The 16,716-nt window shown below is 46.3% G+C and overlaps 1 protein-coding gene across 1 annotated transcript in view; it reads right to left on the reverse strand.

Annotated features, from left to right (window-relative positions):
• Positions 1-15,886: 15,886 nt before the first annotated feature.
• Positions 15,887-16,716, reverse strand: part of WBP2 (WW domain binding protein 2) — a 119,322-nt gene continuing 118,492 nt past the window's right edge. Inside the window, exon 8 of the mRNA XM_073587913.1 lies at positions 15,887-16,281. Within this exon, the coding sequence (XP_073444014.1) occupies positions 16,228-16,281 (54 nt within the window). The 3' untranslated portion in view covers positions 15,887-16,227. The remainder of the gene's footprint in view (positions 16,282-16,716) is intronic.

Below are 16,716 nucleotides of genomic sequence, written 5' to 3' on the forward strand. Positions count from 1 at the left end.
AAAACAATTTTCCTCGTTGAGATGGAAAGAGGAGACGTCCTGAGAACTACCATTTCCTGATGAAAAATTCAGGAACAGAGAACGGCAGGACAGAGCTGCCAATTCCAAAACTCGTCTGATTGACGTAATTGCCACTAGAAAAAAAAACACCTTCCTAGAGAGGACGGACAGTGACACGTCCTGCGGCGGTTCGAAAGGAGCCTCCTGTAAGGCCCCGAGAACCAGGTTAAGGTCCCATGATTCCAATGGCCTTCCATAAGGAGGCGCCAAACTCTCTGATTGAATGTCTTGACCTGAAATTTGGTGGCAATTTTGTGTCGGAAAAGCACTGACAAGGGTGAAATTTGGCCCTTGAGCGAGCTAAGCACGAGGCCTGATTTTAAACCAGATTGAAGGAATTCCAATATGGCCGGAATGGAAAAACACCAGAGGTGATCGACCATGATCCTTGCACCACGAAAAGAAGGTTGTCCAGGTGCGGTGAAAGATGCACATGGACCCAGGCTTCCTAGCACTAATCATGGTGGAAATCACATCGTGAAAGAACCCAGCCTGTGCTAAAATCCAGCATTCAACGGCCACGCCGTCAAAGACAGGGCCCCGGAGTTCTGGTGTTGAATCGGGCCCTGCGAGTGTAGATCCATGCAATCTGGAAGTCGCCAGGGGACTTTGGCAACTAGTTGTATTTGTCCTGCATACCATGCTCGGCACAGCCAATCTGGCGTGACAAGGATCACTGGTACTCCCTCCGCTCCGATCTTCTTAATGACCCTCGGAAGCAAGGGAAGAGGATGGAAGATGTACGGGAGCCGGACTCGGTGCCATGGCAGAACTAGGGCGTCCACTCCGATGGCGCATGGATCATGCAATCGGGCAATGAACCAAGTAACCTTGTTGTTTAGTCTTGAGGCCCTGAGATCCACATCCGGAGTCCCCCAATGATGACAAATCTGTAGAAAGACTTCCGGATGAAGAGACCACTTCCCCGAGGCAATGCTTTGGCGACTGAGAAAATCTGCCAGCCAATTTTCTACGATCGGCCCAATGGAGGATGTGACTCGCTTCGTGCACGGCCATCCTTCTCCGGGTACCTCCCTGGCGGTTGATATGCTACAGCCGTAGCGGTCGGATTGGATCCTGATGAGACCTGCAAGGAGACGGTGGAAACTCCGTAGAGCTAATCTGATCGCTTGCATCTCCAAAATGTTGATGGAGAGACTGACTCTCGGGTTGACCAATGACCCTGTGCCGTGTGGCGACGAAAGACCACTCCCCAGCTGAGGAGACTTGCGTTGGTGGTTACTACCAACAATCTTACTGGGAGAAAAGACCTCCCTTGATTCAGGGAGGACCTCAGTGTCCATCACCTGAGGGATTGCCTGACCCCCAGGGACAGAGGGATCCAACGGTCCAGGGAGAACGGGTACTTGTCCTAAGCTATCAGCAACACGTGTTGTAAGGGACAGAGGTAGAACTGTGAAAATGGAACTGCTTCCATCGCTGACACCAACTTTCCTAGAACTCTCATGCCGAAACGAATGGAGTGAGAGAACAGTCACAATGCCTGTTGTAAGGCTTGGGTCTCTCCTGGAGGGAGAATGACCAACCCGCGGGAAGTGTCCAAGATCATCCCTAAAAGGAAAATCTGCTGAACCGGTTTTGGGAAAGACTTTTCAAAGTTTATCTGCCACCCCAAGCGAGAAAGTGTATTTACTATTATCCATGGATTCCTCGCAGGCTGGAAGGGACGGACCCTTGATGAGCAGGTCGTCCGGATATGGAAACACCACCAGTCCCCGAGAGTGGAGAATGGCCATCACAGCCGCCATGACCTTGGTAAAGACCCTGGGGGCGGTGGCGAGTCTGAAGGGCAAGACAAGGAACTGGCGGTGTTCCTTGTGAATTGCAAAATGCAGGAACTGCTGGAGGGACTGGCAGATCGGAATGTGAAGGTAAGCGTCCTTGATGTCGATGGATGCTAGGAACTCTCCTTTTTCCATGGAAGCGACAACTGATCGGAGAAATTCCATTCAGAATTGCCGTACCCTGACAAACTGATTTAACAGTTTGAGATCCAGAATGGGTCACATCGTCCCGTCCTTTTTTGGAAACACAAAAAGGTTTGAACATAATCCTCTGAACCTTTCATGATGAAAGACCGGAATGATGACTCCGACCCTTAATAGAGCCTGAACAGCCCGAAGGAAGGCTCTTGTCTTTTTCTTGGGGGGGAAAGGAAAGGAAAAACTGAGTTGGAGGGGGAGAAGAAAATTCTATCTTGTATCGGAGGACACCAGCTCCCTGACCCACTTGTCATCATTGGGTAGATCTATGAGATCTGATTCCCCTAGATCCAGAAGCCCTAGGCCTGGGTTTCCAAGAACGGTTAGGTCTGTATGAGATCTGGGAGCCTCTGTCTCCGCGCGGGGACCGACCTGATCCCGAAGAGAAGGTAGAGGAGGACCAACCGGAATTGTAGAGAGAAGATCGAAAACTCGTTGGCTGTTGATTGCGAAACGGCCGAACAGCCCCTATTGTTGAGGAAGGAATTTACTTTTTCCCCCGGTAGTATCAGAAATGAGTTGGTCCAGTTTCTCTCCAAAACAACGACCCGTTTGAAAGGGGAGAGAAGACAACGATCTTTTAGGTGTGGCATCCGCCCGCCAGCCGCGGAGCCATAGGGCTCTTCTAATGGAGATCGCATTAGCGGCAGTTTGAGCCACGCAGTTGGCGGCATCAAAAGAAGCATCTACTACAAAGTCAGCTGCGTGAACTATCTGCCTGGCGACAGTGGTTGCCTCCAGAGGAAGATTGTTGCCTTGGAAGTAATCAGAACTTCTGCCCAAGCTGCCATTGCCTTAGTGACCCAAATTGCCGCGAAAGATGGAAAAAACTCTGCTCCTGAAGCTTCAAAAACTGAACGGGCAAGGTAGTCAAATTGACAATCGGAGGGGTTTCTGACTGAGGAACCCTCAGAAACAGATAGGAGCGTTTTAGAAGCAAGACGCGATACAGGAGGGTCCGGGACTCTAACCAATCGTACATTAGGTCTGGATGAAAAGGGTATTTAGCCTGAGTAGACTTTTGCCCTGTGAACTGCTCATGTGGCCGATTCCTATGATTCAGGACGGCTGGTAAATAACGTGCGCACCCGCTAGGTTTTCTTAAATAAGCTAGGGTGTGCTGGAGCGGGAATATTTTCCTCATCCAACCTCAGAATCCTGTTGACTGATTCTATAAGAGAATCAAGCGACTCTTGATCAGTTGGGGGATTCTGAGGGGCTGACGTGTCAGATTCGAATTCAGATCCGTGCTCGCTGTGAACTAAGGAGAGGGCGAGCGAGAGACAGGAGGCGCTGACCGCCCTTGGACAAGTATGGCCCCTGCTGGAGGACAGTTCCCGGCCGACGCCAGAGCCCTCCTCGGGAGGTAAGGACGCTTTCTGCCTGGGTCAGAGACTCCGACCGTGACAGGGACGCAGCCCACTCAGGGTTACTAAACGCAGGAGGCCCGTCAGCAGCGGTGACTAGGGACATTGGAGCGCAGGACAGGGCGCAGTGCGGGTCGCAGTCCGTACATAACGGATTAGTCTGTGCAGGTGGTACACACGGTAAAAAACGCAGTGTGCTTTTTAACAGCCCGTTTAGCCTCCTTAGATTGAGGCATAGCGCTCCTGAAAGGGTTAACGGCAGAGTCTGTCTGCAGCTGCAGGGAATGTGCTGTGATGGGGTTAAGCTTTAATCTGAGGGCAGATGCAGCTTAGCCGATCCTAGGCTGGGTCCCCCCGGGAGGAAAAAACGGTGGCCTTGTGGTGTCACCCGGTATCTGGCTGTCCAGAGCAGGCATAACGCTCATGAAAGGGTTAATGGCAGCTGAAGACATGGCCCCCGAGATTAGAATTGCACGTCTCGTAAGTAATGAGAGGCGCCAACAGGAGGGGGCAGCGACGTTAGTGCGGGCTTAGTAGGCCGGAAAAGCCGGGGACCAAGTTTTGTCTCCCCCGCGGTAGGCGTCGGGGAAGGAGGGCGGTGCCATTCAAATTGCGGCCTAGCAGGCCGGGAAAGCCGGGGACTACATTTTTGGCCTTCCCGAGCGTCGAGAGCGGGGGGGCCGCGATGGAGCGTTGGTGCACCGCCGCTGACGTTAAGTCAGCGCTTCTCCCGGGGGACAGGACCCGACCCCATACCTCCACTCCTGTGCTCAGGCAGGTCGTCGCTGTCCGGGGTCTTCTTGTCTCATCCTCCGGGCATTGTAGCGGAGCTGGAGGTCTTAAAGGGGTATGCTCAATCGATCCACCCTGTGGTAGGGGGATGGAGAGCTCTGGGGCTGATTCAGGGCATCCGAAAAAGCGCTGCTCAAGTCCTTCTCCATGCACTCCTGTGCTACGTCCTGTTGCGCTTGCCCTCGTATCCGTGGAGTACCGACCGTAAGGGAACCATCGTCGGAGGAATCAGCCCCATTCATCGCAGGAAAGTGTACGGGGAGGTATACTCCGCGTACTTGCCTGTTGTTGGTTCGGGGGAGAGCGGGCCGTAGAAAGGAACGGTCGCCCCCTTCACTCCGTTAATAAAAAAAATAAAAATTTACAGAAAATTAAAAAATAAAATAAAAACGATGGGGTCTGAAACCAGACCCAAGTGCCTCCTATAGACACTAAGCAAAGAACTGGAGAAATCTCAGCCAGCGAGAGGGTGTATACTGCAGGGGAGGAGCTAACTTTTTTCTGGTTTACTTAGTGTCCTCCTAGTGGCCAGCAGCATAACACCCACTGTCTCTGTGTCCCCCAATGAGGCGTAGGAGAAATCACTTCACCATAAATCAGTCATAACCAGGTGCTACCTGCAAGATTTCAGACAGAGGAGTAAAAAAAATATCAGAAGGGTTGTCGAAGAGGCAAGCCAAGGACCTCCTGTAGAGAGAGCTACATAAAGACCTGGAATCAGCATGTACAATTGTTTCAAAGAAAAGTATAAGTATTGCACTCAACCTCCATAGTCTTTATGCACACTCACCATGCAAGACTCCATTGGTGAACAAAAAGAAGGTTCAGAGCGTTTAAATTTTGCTCAACGAGAGATCCAAGATGGCAGCCGATATGAACAGACACACATAGAGGAGCTCCAAGACTGAGCTTATCAATCCACTCCATCCAGCTAAATCAGGACCCCTACAAACAACAATTGGAACACACCTAAACTCAGGATTCCTGAAAGCCCATTATATTGGGATCTGGACTGTAAATTCTTGCCCAGGAGAGTCAAAGGCATCATAGCAGATGTGAGGCCTGCACCTGCGGCCTACACCGACAGATGAGAGCCTGACCAAAAGTGATTGCTCACCCACAGCAGAATCCCTGCAGCCACCACAGAAGCCGGACAGTAGAAAGGATCCCCCGGGGTAAGCTCACACAGACCCACCACTGGGTGCACAAAGCATGGACAATGATCCCATCAGATGACCCCCACAGCAGATGGGACTAGAAACATCCTCGTCTCCACCTTTCCTGAGGGAATCTGACTCACCCAGCCTGGCGGTGGATCCACAGCAGCACTTGACTAGTAGGTGCAGGCACTAGGGAGAGAGAGAGTAGTGCAGAGCCAGTGAGGCCATAAACACCGAGGGGTGAGAGACAGGAGGCCAGGGAGTGCTGGCAGACACACACACACAGCCTGGAAAATCCCCAGCACAAGCTGGAACTTTGGCGACATCTTGTGGCCAAGAGAGGAAAACACTATAAATTTATATTTGGTGTTTGTACACTACATATCCTCTTGATCATAACACCGAGGGATGAAAACTGGAAATTTGCCTACAGCTACATAGCCAGTTATTGAGAGAAACTTTCGGAGGTCAGCGCTGAGCAACTACTGATTTTTTTTTATAACGGCGCCTGCTTACACCTACACGTGTTTGGATAAAGCCCCCTTCCATCAGGGCTCGCCTTCCGTATTGCGGTTGACCCTGGCCCAATTTGGGATATACCTTTGATCTAACCCTAACAAGACTATGTAAGCTTCTTTAGCCAAATATTGGCTGTGGTATCCCCCTCTCTCTGTATACCTCATGGCCGCATATTCTGCTCCAGCATCCATGGATAAATTCGTGAATCAGGGTAGCTCCAAATCGGTCAAGACCAGAGCTCAGGTTGCCAGATCTCGTCCTAAAACATCTGACTCTTAACACCACCATGTCTGACTTAACACCACCATGTCTGAGGAATCCCTGCAAGCAATTGCTGCTTCTATTACAATGAAGCTCATGCTGACTGTTACACCCAGTCCCTGTCCTGGCGCGGCACCCAGGTCTGCCACTGTTACACCTGGTCCCCGTCCTGGCGCTGTGTCCAGGCCTGCCGCTGCTCTCCGTTCTGGGCACTCACCTCGAGCCTCACATAGGCAGCAGCTGGCCTCCTCTGGATCTCATGCTGCTGCTCAGCATTCTGTCCTCCCTCCTGCCTCCACCTTCTGGCGCCCTGTGAGATCTGTAGCTAAGGCCATTAGGGCACGCTCACAAGCTCTCTTGCCTTCTTAAAGGGGCGGCGTGCATTATTCAAAAAGTGCAATTAACCAATGGCAGCGCACTGGCTGCTATTTCTGGCCTCTCCTCAATAGGGAGAGCGCCGGAGCAACGAGTATCTATCATTGCTACATCCGGTTCTCATGCTAACCTGTCTGCGCTGCGTCTGCAGTCTCTGTGCATTGTCTAATGCTCTCTGTCTCCACAGCATATCAGTATCCTGTGCTTCCTGGTTATATCTGCAACCATCTGGGCCTAAGCCATCCCATTTCGCTAACAGCTATCCGTATCTGAGGACTGTGTGAGGGTCACTGGAACCCACTCCTTACCATCTACCCGAATCCAGGACCCAGCTCATTACGGACTCTGCTGTAACTACTGTTATCCCTTTTGGTTCCGCTGGGACAGCTACCACGTGTTTGGGGTCTAACTGGAGGTAGCACCTGTGTCCTCCAGGTATTCCATTCTGGCCCTGTCTGAGGGGCTTTACTACGGGTACCCGGGGCTCACTAGTCACGCCCCCTTCGGAGCCCCCTGGACCGTGGTCCCGAGGTTCCACTTAAAAAATAAAAACGAATGTGAACTTCACCATCTCTGCCTCCGCTTCCTTTCGTTACACCGGTGATTGACGCCAGACTTCAATCTTTTCAATCATCACTGGAATCAATCACATGACAGATAACAACACACCAATAAAATTTCAGTGGCAGAACAGTGGATTTCTGACTTGGAGGACACGGTACAATCCTTTGTTACCCAGATAAAGGACAGAGACCACGAGATAGAGCAGCTGCGGGAAAAATTTGATGACCTGGAAAACGAGTCGTCGTAACAATCTACGGATCATCGACGTTCCTGAATCTGTAAAGGACCTTACACCACCTTACTTCCTCGTGGCTCCCACAAGCACTCAATTTTCCTGACATGCCTGGCTCTATGGTGGTGGAGCGAGAGCACAGGATTGGACCTGAGCGCTCTGATCCGAAAGCTCGTCCGTGCCCGGTAATTTTCAAGTTACTCAATTACAAGGACAAAATTCAGTTGCTCCGGGCGTACCGAGCCACCTCCTCATTGAAATACGAGGGCCAGTCCCTCCTTGTGTTTCAATATTTCTCCTCCTTCAAGGTGGTGACAAAGCGCCATGCTTTTTCTTCAGTATATCAACTATTACATGACAAAGGCAATCAATTTGCTCTTCGCTACCCTGCACGCCTTCGGGTGGTGCTTCAAGGAAAACCGGTATTTTTTGATGACCCAGATAAAGCATTAGAGGAAGTTGAGCGCTCTTCCCGGGCTTCCTCTCCGGTCACTTGACTCTAATTTGTAGCCATGTGTTATTTTGCCTTTAAGATTTGATTTTGAGCTTATGGCTTGATCTATATTGAACTTTTGTTCTTTTCTCATGTTTTTCCTTCTAGGGGATACCATTAGTTAAGATAACTTCCCGATGTTTAACTTTTTGGTTTATATGTTGTTTCTCAATTCAGTTGGGGGGTGGGTTTCCTCTCCTTGGGCACGCTCTATGTCTGGTCTTTTTGGCTAACTTGGGTTGGTAGGTTTGCTCGCTGGGACAGACCTTTGCCCAACTACTTTTTTTTTTTTTTTTTTTGCATTTCTACTTTCTAGCCCCAATGTGGGATAGGTTAATATGGCCGCCCCTAATAACATAACTTCTCACATTAATATACTCTCCATTGAACTTCTAGCATGGAATGTGGCTGGCCTCAATTCACCGGTCAAGCGCAGAAAAGTACTAGATCACATTACTCGTCTACGCCCGAATATTGTCTTTTTACAAGACACCCATTGGCTATGCAGGGGTCACGCAGCGCTCCGTAATAGACATTATGCAGAGTGCTCGGAGGCTTCCTTTACACAGAAAAAACGTGGTGTGGCCATTTTGTTTCATAAGGGTCTCGATTATTCTATACAGGATGTGGTGAGGGACCAGGCAGGGCGATATATATTAGTCAGAGCTATTATTGAACAGCGGGAATATTGCCTTATAAATGTTTACGCACCCAATACTACTAGCCCCTCCTTCTTTGCTAAACTTGAAGAGATGGTTCACGGCTGGCATCCTACCAATATATTATTGGGTGGAGATTTAAACGCCCTTCATGATGCTATTTTAGACAGATCTACCCCCCTGCCTGCATCTCACTCTCCATCCAGATCGATTTCTACCTTGTTAAACAGGCTTGACTTGGTTGATGCCTGGAGGTGCTGCCACCCTACGGAAAGAGAATATACCTTCTATTCTAGGGTAGATGATGTTCACACTCAAATTGATTATTGGCTAACTTCTGCCTCTCTTCTTTCCTTCTAAAAACAGTTGACATTCTCCCTTCAATTATCTCAGACCACTCCCCGGTCTTTCTTACTCTGGAACTCCCCACTAATAGATCTGTGTCTTTGCGCTGGCGCTTCCCCTCTTATCTCTATACTTCAGATGATTTCAAGCGCTATATGACGGGCTGGTGGGAGACTTTTGTGGAGGACAACTTGGAACAATTGGGCGATATCAATCTATTTTGGGCCACTGTTTATGTGTCCCAGAAAAAAAGGAAGTTGTTGTCCTCCTTGCGGCCTCACCTAGACCAGCTCACTCAATCGTATAGAGACTTTAAATTACATAATACTCCCTCCAGAGAGGCTTACCTGACAGCTAAACAAAATTTTATTACCCTATTACATGAGCAGGCACATAACCAGCTCATCAAGGTAACCGTTATTTTCGTTGGGGTAGCAAACCAGGCCGTCTCCTGGCGTTTAACGAAGCCATTCAAAGCGGCTACTAGGGTTCCCAATATTGCCTTACCCGATGGCTCTATCACTCGTGACCCAACCCAAATTTGTGCGGTTTTTAGTGACTTTTATGCAAATCTTTATGGCCCATCTCTGGACTCTCAGGAGGATGGATATGCATTCCTACACAAAGCTTGTCCACCAAGGCTTTCTGACTCTCAGCGGAAGATCCTAAACCAACCAATTTCTTCTGAGGAGGTAAGATCAGTCATTAAATCTTCAAAACTGCATAAAGCTCCTGGCCGGGATGGGTTTTCAGTAGAGTTTTATAAACTGTTACAACCCTTAATTACTCCACACCGCACTTCTCTTTTTAACCATATTTTGGACTCGGGTTCTCTGCCGGATAGATTTAATGAAGCTTGTCTGTCATTACTACTAAAACCGGGCAAAGATCTGCTTCTCCCTGCCTCGTACCGCCCGATTTCCCTTTCAAATGTTGATTTTAAATTGCTCACCAAAATCATGGCTAATAGATTACAGTCTATGCTTCCTAATATTCTTACCTCATCTCAAACGGGCTTTGTCCATGGTTGGTCTATCACTTACAATATCAGGACGGCGTTACCGGCCATCACACATAGTTATCAGGCTAGGGCCAAGCAGAATATACTGGTCAGCCTCGACGCTGATAAGGCTTTCAACCGTTTGTCCTGGTCTCATCAGAACTCCGAAGTATAGACTGTTTGGCTTTACCTTTTTTAATTTTCTACGCACAATTTACACTAACTCCCAATCTTCGATTTGGCTTAATGGTATCCAGTCAACCCCTTTTTCCATCTTCAGGGGGACGAGGCAAGGCTGTCCTCTGTCACCTTTGTTGTTTAATATTGCCCTTGATCCCTTACTAAGATATCTGGAGATGATCCCTTCCTTTGGGGGCGTAGGGGTCGGTCACCATACACTTAAAACGTTGGCATTTGCTGAGGATATCTTACTCATGATATCCAATCCTAAGGAATCCATTTCCTCTATAATGGACGCCTTTAATGAATTTGGAACAGTTTCGGGATTTCGTATAAACTTTAATAAATCTCATGCTTTAGCTATTTTTAAAACTGCTCGGAAACGGTGGCCATTCCCTTTTCCCTTTCAGTGGAGGAGAAATTCTTTACGTTATCTTGGCGTGGACCTACCATCAAATCCTCATGTTATCTATAAATTAAATGTTCAGCCTCTTATTTCTGTAGTTATACAAGAAATTCAATCCTGGAAATCGCTTAAATTATCCTTTGCAGGTAAAGCCCATCCAATTAAAATGATCTCTTTCCCTAAAATACTCTTTCCTTTACAGACACTCCCGGTTCTACTTTCTAAAGCTGAGGATAGGCTACTGACACGAGCCCTCTGACAATTTATTTGGGGCTCAGAAGGGGGCTCTAGAATTAGTGTTTTTAAGCTACAGCAAACCAAATCTTTGGGTGGACTTAATCTCCCAAATTTACGCCTCTACAGTATAGCGGCTGCTTTTCGCCATTCCCTTGATTGGATATACGCCTTTAATGGCTTCACTAATACCCCAATAGATGAGGCCATGTGTAGACCCTTCAGCCTCCCAGCATTGCTTCACCTACAAAATGCTGAAATACCAGTGGAGGTTAGAGATAATCCTCTATTATGGTCGGTAATCTTTGGATGGCGTCAAGCTAGACGAGTTAGCGGTATTGACCCCCACATCTCGATGTTTCTTCCCTTTCAAGGTAACCCCTCTTTTCTACAAGGCAAGCCACCTCCTATTTACAAGGTGCTTGGAAACAATGGGTGTAGACTGGTCTGAGATGCATTAACAAATAATCAATGCCTTCTTACCTTAGAGGACATAGTTTTCAAATACCCAATCCTTACAGAAGACAATTTTATCATCTCTCAAATTAGACATTACGTAAGCTCAATATTGCGAGACATACCGGATGATGCTAAAACACACCCTCTAAATTTAATATACATTAAAGCCCAAATGGGAACTTATTCTGAGTCTTATATATAAATCATTAAAGCCTTCTATACATTGGTCAGACTCTTCACCAGGCCCAGGAAAGTGAGTTGCTCAATTAATGAACTTTCGGGTAAATGACCTTTTGAAAGCCACTCTGCATATTAACTCTATATTACCATATGACAGTTACATAACCATGTCTCATGATATTTCATAGAGCATACATCTCCCCGGAGGTCAAGTCTAAAATGTCCCCCTAAGGGGACTATCCCTGCCCTAAATGCTTACACTCTCCAGCTGATATTTTCCATTGCCTTTGGGACTGCCCAAAAATAAGGGAGGTGAGGGATACACTTCTGCAACATCTCATCAACACTTTTGGCATAGCTATCTCTCTCTCCCCGGAATGGGCCATATTTAATATTCTCGCACAGGACCAGTTGGTGAGGCTTTCTGTCCAGCAGCGCCGCATCTTGTTCATATGGGCGGCAGCCACACGTAAAAGCATTCTCCATTTGTGGGCACAAGATGTAAAGGCACTGTCACACTAAGCGATATCGCTAGCAATATCGCTATAACTTGTGACGTTATAGCGATATTGCTAGCGACATCGCTATGTCTGATACTTACCTACGACCTGCTCCCCCGCTGGTTATCGCTGATCGTGCGAGAACGTTCAGGACCGCTTCTCGTCGTCAGCTTCCTGCGGCGCTTCCTGTGGAGAGACAAGCGACGAGCGTGGAGCCGGGCGGGAGGACGCAGGATCGCCTAGTGTGACAGGTAATAGCGACCCCCGTCCCCAGCGATGTCGCTGGTGAGATCTTCCTGTGTGGCAGCTCACTAGCAACCACTTAGCGATGTACCAGCGATCCTGACCGTGTCATATCGCTGGTCGGGATCGCTGGTACATCGCTAAGTGTGACAGTACCTTTACACCTTCTTTAAGCCTAATTACTACAAAAGTAACATCTCTTCAAAATGGATTGGATAGAGGCCTTACTTAATAAAGAAAAAGAGATTGAACGCTTTTTTTCACATGGTCCTCTTGTTTCGAGCTCACCAACTGGTATATGAGAGAGCAGCTTGCCAGTAATATCCCTGTTAGACTGGATTGAAATTGTGTTACGAAGTTATGGAGTCTGCCCGGGGGAGTGGCGGGGGGTTATAGTTGAAAAATGCCATCTAATGTTAATAATATTGCATAAATGTACTTCTGTTATGTTGTTGGACATTATATGTATACTTTGTATTACACTCAGTAAAGACGGTTTAAAAAAATAAATGAATAAATTTTGCTCAACAACATTTAGACAAGCCTGTGAAATACTGGGACTCGCAGGGTCGAACTGGGGTGCCAAGGGCCCACCAGTAACCAACTTCAAGGCCCCTAGTTTCAACTACATGCAAATGTGGAATTATCCTCAATCACAAATTTATATAACAATGAACTGGGTTATATGAATAAGAATCTGCCTTTGTCTGTACATAGTGATTCAAGAATATTGCGCTAAGTACTGCTCATATAAGAGGGTGGTAGCCCACTCTTGCACAGGGGCCCAATGGAGGATTCTCCTGTTCGCCTGTGGGCCAGTCCAAGCCTGACTGGGAGAAGAAAGTCTGGTCAGATGAGTCAAAAACTGAACTCTTTGGATGCCGTAATACACACCATTTTAGTGAAGTTTGGAGGTGGGAACATCATCGTGTGGGACTGTTTTCAGCATACAGCACTGGCAAACTTTATGTAATTGAAGGAAGGATGAATGGACAAATGTACTGAGGCATTATTGATAAAAATCTGCTGCCATCTACCAGAATGATGACTATGAAATGGGGGTGGACATTTCAGCAAGACAATGATCCCAAACACATAGCCAAGGAAACTCTCAGTTGGTTTCAGAGAAAGAAAGTAAAGCTGCTATAATGGCGCAGCCAGTCACCTGAAAATTTGTGGAAGGAACTAAAGTTCAGAGTTCACGGAAGAAGCCAATGGAACCTTCAGGATTTGAAGAGTGTGTGGAAGAATGGGTCAAAATCACACTTGAGCAACTAGTTTCTCCATACAGGAGGCGTCTTGAAGCTGTCATCACCAACAAAGGCTTTTGTACAAAAGTATTAAATAAATTTCAGTAAGCGTCTTCAATAGTTTTTTCCTGTGTCATTTCTCATTATTATACAGAACTTAATTTATGGACATCTACAGTTTGATGTTACGATTAGGTAACCGAGGAAGGATAGCAAGGGAATAGGCTAGGCAACCAGATAACCAGAGAGGTTGGTAACTTAGCAGATTGCAGACCCCTAAACTGACAACACAACTAGAATTAGCCATGGGACGTACCTATGATGCCCTAGACGCCTCGGCACAGCCAAAGAATTAACTAAGCCTAAAGAGAGAAAGGGGAAAGCTAAACTGCCCCGGAGTAGAACCCGAAATTAATAGCCCCCGAACATATATTGCCAGTGAGACAAGATGAGGCGGCACAAACACTGACATAAGCTGTGGCAAATAGAAACAGAGTCCAGCACAGGTCCCAACAGGGAACCAGGCTGGACTCACACCAGCAAGGCAGAAATCAGAGAAAAGCAAAAAATGGTGACAGGACAATTGTGTACAAGATAATTGTGTACGGACTATTGTGTACAGACAATTGTGTACAGGCCAATTGTGTACAATGACAATTGTGTACAAGGCAATTGTGTACAAGGCGATTGCCCTGTACACAATTGTCCTTGTACACAATTGTCCTTGGACACAATTGGCCTGTACACAATTTTCTGTACACAATTGTCCGTACACAATTATCTTGTACACAATTGTCATGGAACCGCAAAAAATGGATCAAATGCAAAAGATTCAAGCAGACAAATAACTTATCTGAAAGATGCAGGACGAAGCAGGAGGCAAGCAGACTTCCAAAAAGCTCAGGAAGAAAACCAAATCACCGGCAAGAGCTGAGGGAAGGTTGCTCACTTAAATCACTCCAGTCTGTAACACGTGACCTCCAATCATCCTGCTCAGGTTATTGACTTCTGTCAGCCAGACCAGCTCCAATACCAGCAGCAACCACCAGAGGGAGCCCAAACTCAGAAGCCAGGTCAAAAGTGTTCACAACAGTTTGATTTCTTTGCCTGTGTGGATTGGATGGGTTGTTACCGACATCTAGTGAGAATTTAATGACAAGAGCACCTTTATAATTACTTAGAAAACTGGTGAAGTTTTCAATACTTATTTCATCCCGTGTGACTCTTATACAGGAACATTTTTAGATAAACCAAAGGGTTTATTCAGGACTTCGTTTTTAAGCCCATAGTAAAAAAAAACAAAACAACAACTAAAAAAAATGGACAGGTAGTTGCTAATTGCCTGCCTGATCTACCCGCTGCACAGAGCGTTCATTGACCACTCCTGACCGTGATTCAGATGCTCAACATCAACAGATCACCTCTTCCTCTTCTGGGATGCTTTGTTGACGGGGAGTGACCATCATGATGATTGACAGTCGGCTCCTGTAGTTAGGCACCGGGGAGCTGGCTGTCAATCAGCATGAGGTTGGCAGTCAAGCCCTGTCAACAGAGCGGAGTGGAAAAGAAGTGTCTCCTCTGTCAATGTGATGTCAGTAGAAGCCACTGATTCACCGTCAGGACAAGCCTGTGACCACTGTGTGTGAGCAGTGATTAATGCCGGATACAACAGGCAGGTAAGTAGCACCTATTTGCCTGTTAGTTTTTTACCATAGACCTAAAAACTAATCGTCTTGGGTAAACCCTTTAAAGGGTTATTCCCAAAACGACTCTATGGTATTCTAATAAGGTACACACATTTATTAATTTCTGCTAATTTAACTCACTTTTAAATCTGTCCTGTTTAGCGCACATCAGGCATTATGTATGTAGCACAATAATCCTTCCCTTTCTCTTCTCTCATCCTTCGGTTGAACTTGATGGCCACTTGCCTTTTTTCACTGCACTGTGTAATGTGGAGTTTTATTATAGATGGAGCTGCAGCTACCAGATAGATAGAAACGCACTGTTTTTATCACTAGAGATATCACATATAAAAGAAGTGAACAAAGGAGCTGCACATTTTTTAGGACTCCCTGTTCTCTCCAATGTGAGCCGGAAATGGCTGATAACAGAAAACAATTGATTGCATTTAGCTGTATAGCAAATTCAAATACGATTCACTATGGGAAGAGGACGATCCTGTGGAGGCAATGTGGTGCCGTGGGCATGTTCTGCAGGGAAACCTTGGGTTCTGGGATTTTCATTGCCCTTATTTAGTATATACATTGGCCATAATCATAACATTAGAATAGTTAAAGCTTTAATTAAGCTTATTATTTATTAATACTATATTTTGCTTGAAGGCAGTAACAATGGATTTACATAGTAGAGAATACATTAATGTGTCAATGGACACTGGGGTGGCAGCTTACTCACAAATAGCATGACCCTTATTTATTTCCCTGAAAGGCAAAATAGAAAACGGATCTATGTGATAATGCGATTGTAGACTATTCTTTATGTAAAAGTAGAAATAAGGACCCATTAACTCAGTACCAACACAAGCCCAACAAAAGTAACAATACATGCCTTATATTATGCACAATATATTTTAGGACATAATTACAACTTTTAACATTTTTTATTGAATTATTTGCATATGCACAGCAATCAGGCTTCAGGGATTAGCATTAGAACATGCTCTGTATAGCAAGATGCACTCAGACATGTCAGCTATGGTATAACTCAGAAGTGCTACAGTGTTGAATGCCAATACTGCAAGAAAACATGGTGATACATTGGTCTATATGAGATTTAGAGGTAATTAAGGGGTCCTCTGCCTGCCACCCCTTGTAACATAGTTATGATGTTCTATGAGCTGTCAGTTCTCAGGATCTATAGAAGATCTGGTCCTTGAGGTGTTGGATGGCAGGTCCTCTTCATAAAAAACCCTAAAATAACCCTTACTGGTTCTTCTTGTCATCCGGAGGAAAATAGGGAGGTGGAGGAGGAAGGTCCTGCAAGAAAACAAACAAGAATCCTATAACTTCATTGTTGTAACTTTGCTGACCCAACAGCACTTTAGTTGTCAGACGCATCATCTTCATGGCCCCACTGTGTGCACAATTATTAAGCAAATGTGTATTTTGAACCATATCAACAATTTTGTGCAGATTTTCCAACTCCGAGCTTTATAAACTTGAATGGTTATTGGAAGAAGCAGATCAAATGATATATATGTGTGTAATGAGGAGGGTGAGTCCTAAGGATACAACATCCTTTATGAAGGTGTGCCATATTATTAGGCAGATTGTTTTCTGCAAGCAAAATGAGTCAAAAAGATTTTTTTTTTTAAACCAAGTAATTTTTTATTCTCTTATAACAGTTACACATATATAAATAACATTCTCAACCAAGGTGTTTAAACCCCTCTCCCTCCCCTGAAAACCTTC

Source organism: Dendrobates tinctorius, unplaced genomic scaffold (genome assembly GCF_039654945.1).
Source record: "Dendrobates tinctorius isolate UK_male_01 unplaced genomic scaffold, ASM3965494v1 ptg000103l, whole genome shotgun sequence".
Classification (NCBI taxonomy): domain Eukaryota; kingdom Metazoa; phylum Chordata; class Amphibia; order Anura; family Dendrobatidae; genus Dendrobates; species Dendrobates tinctorius.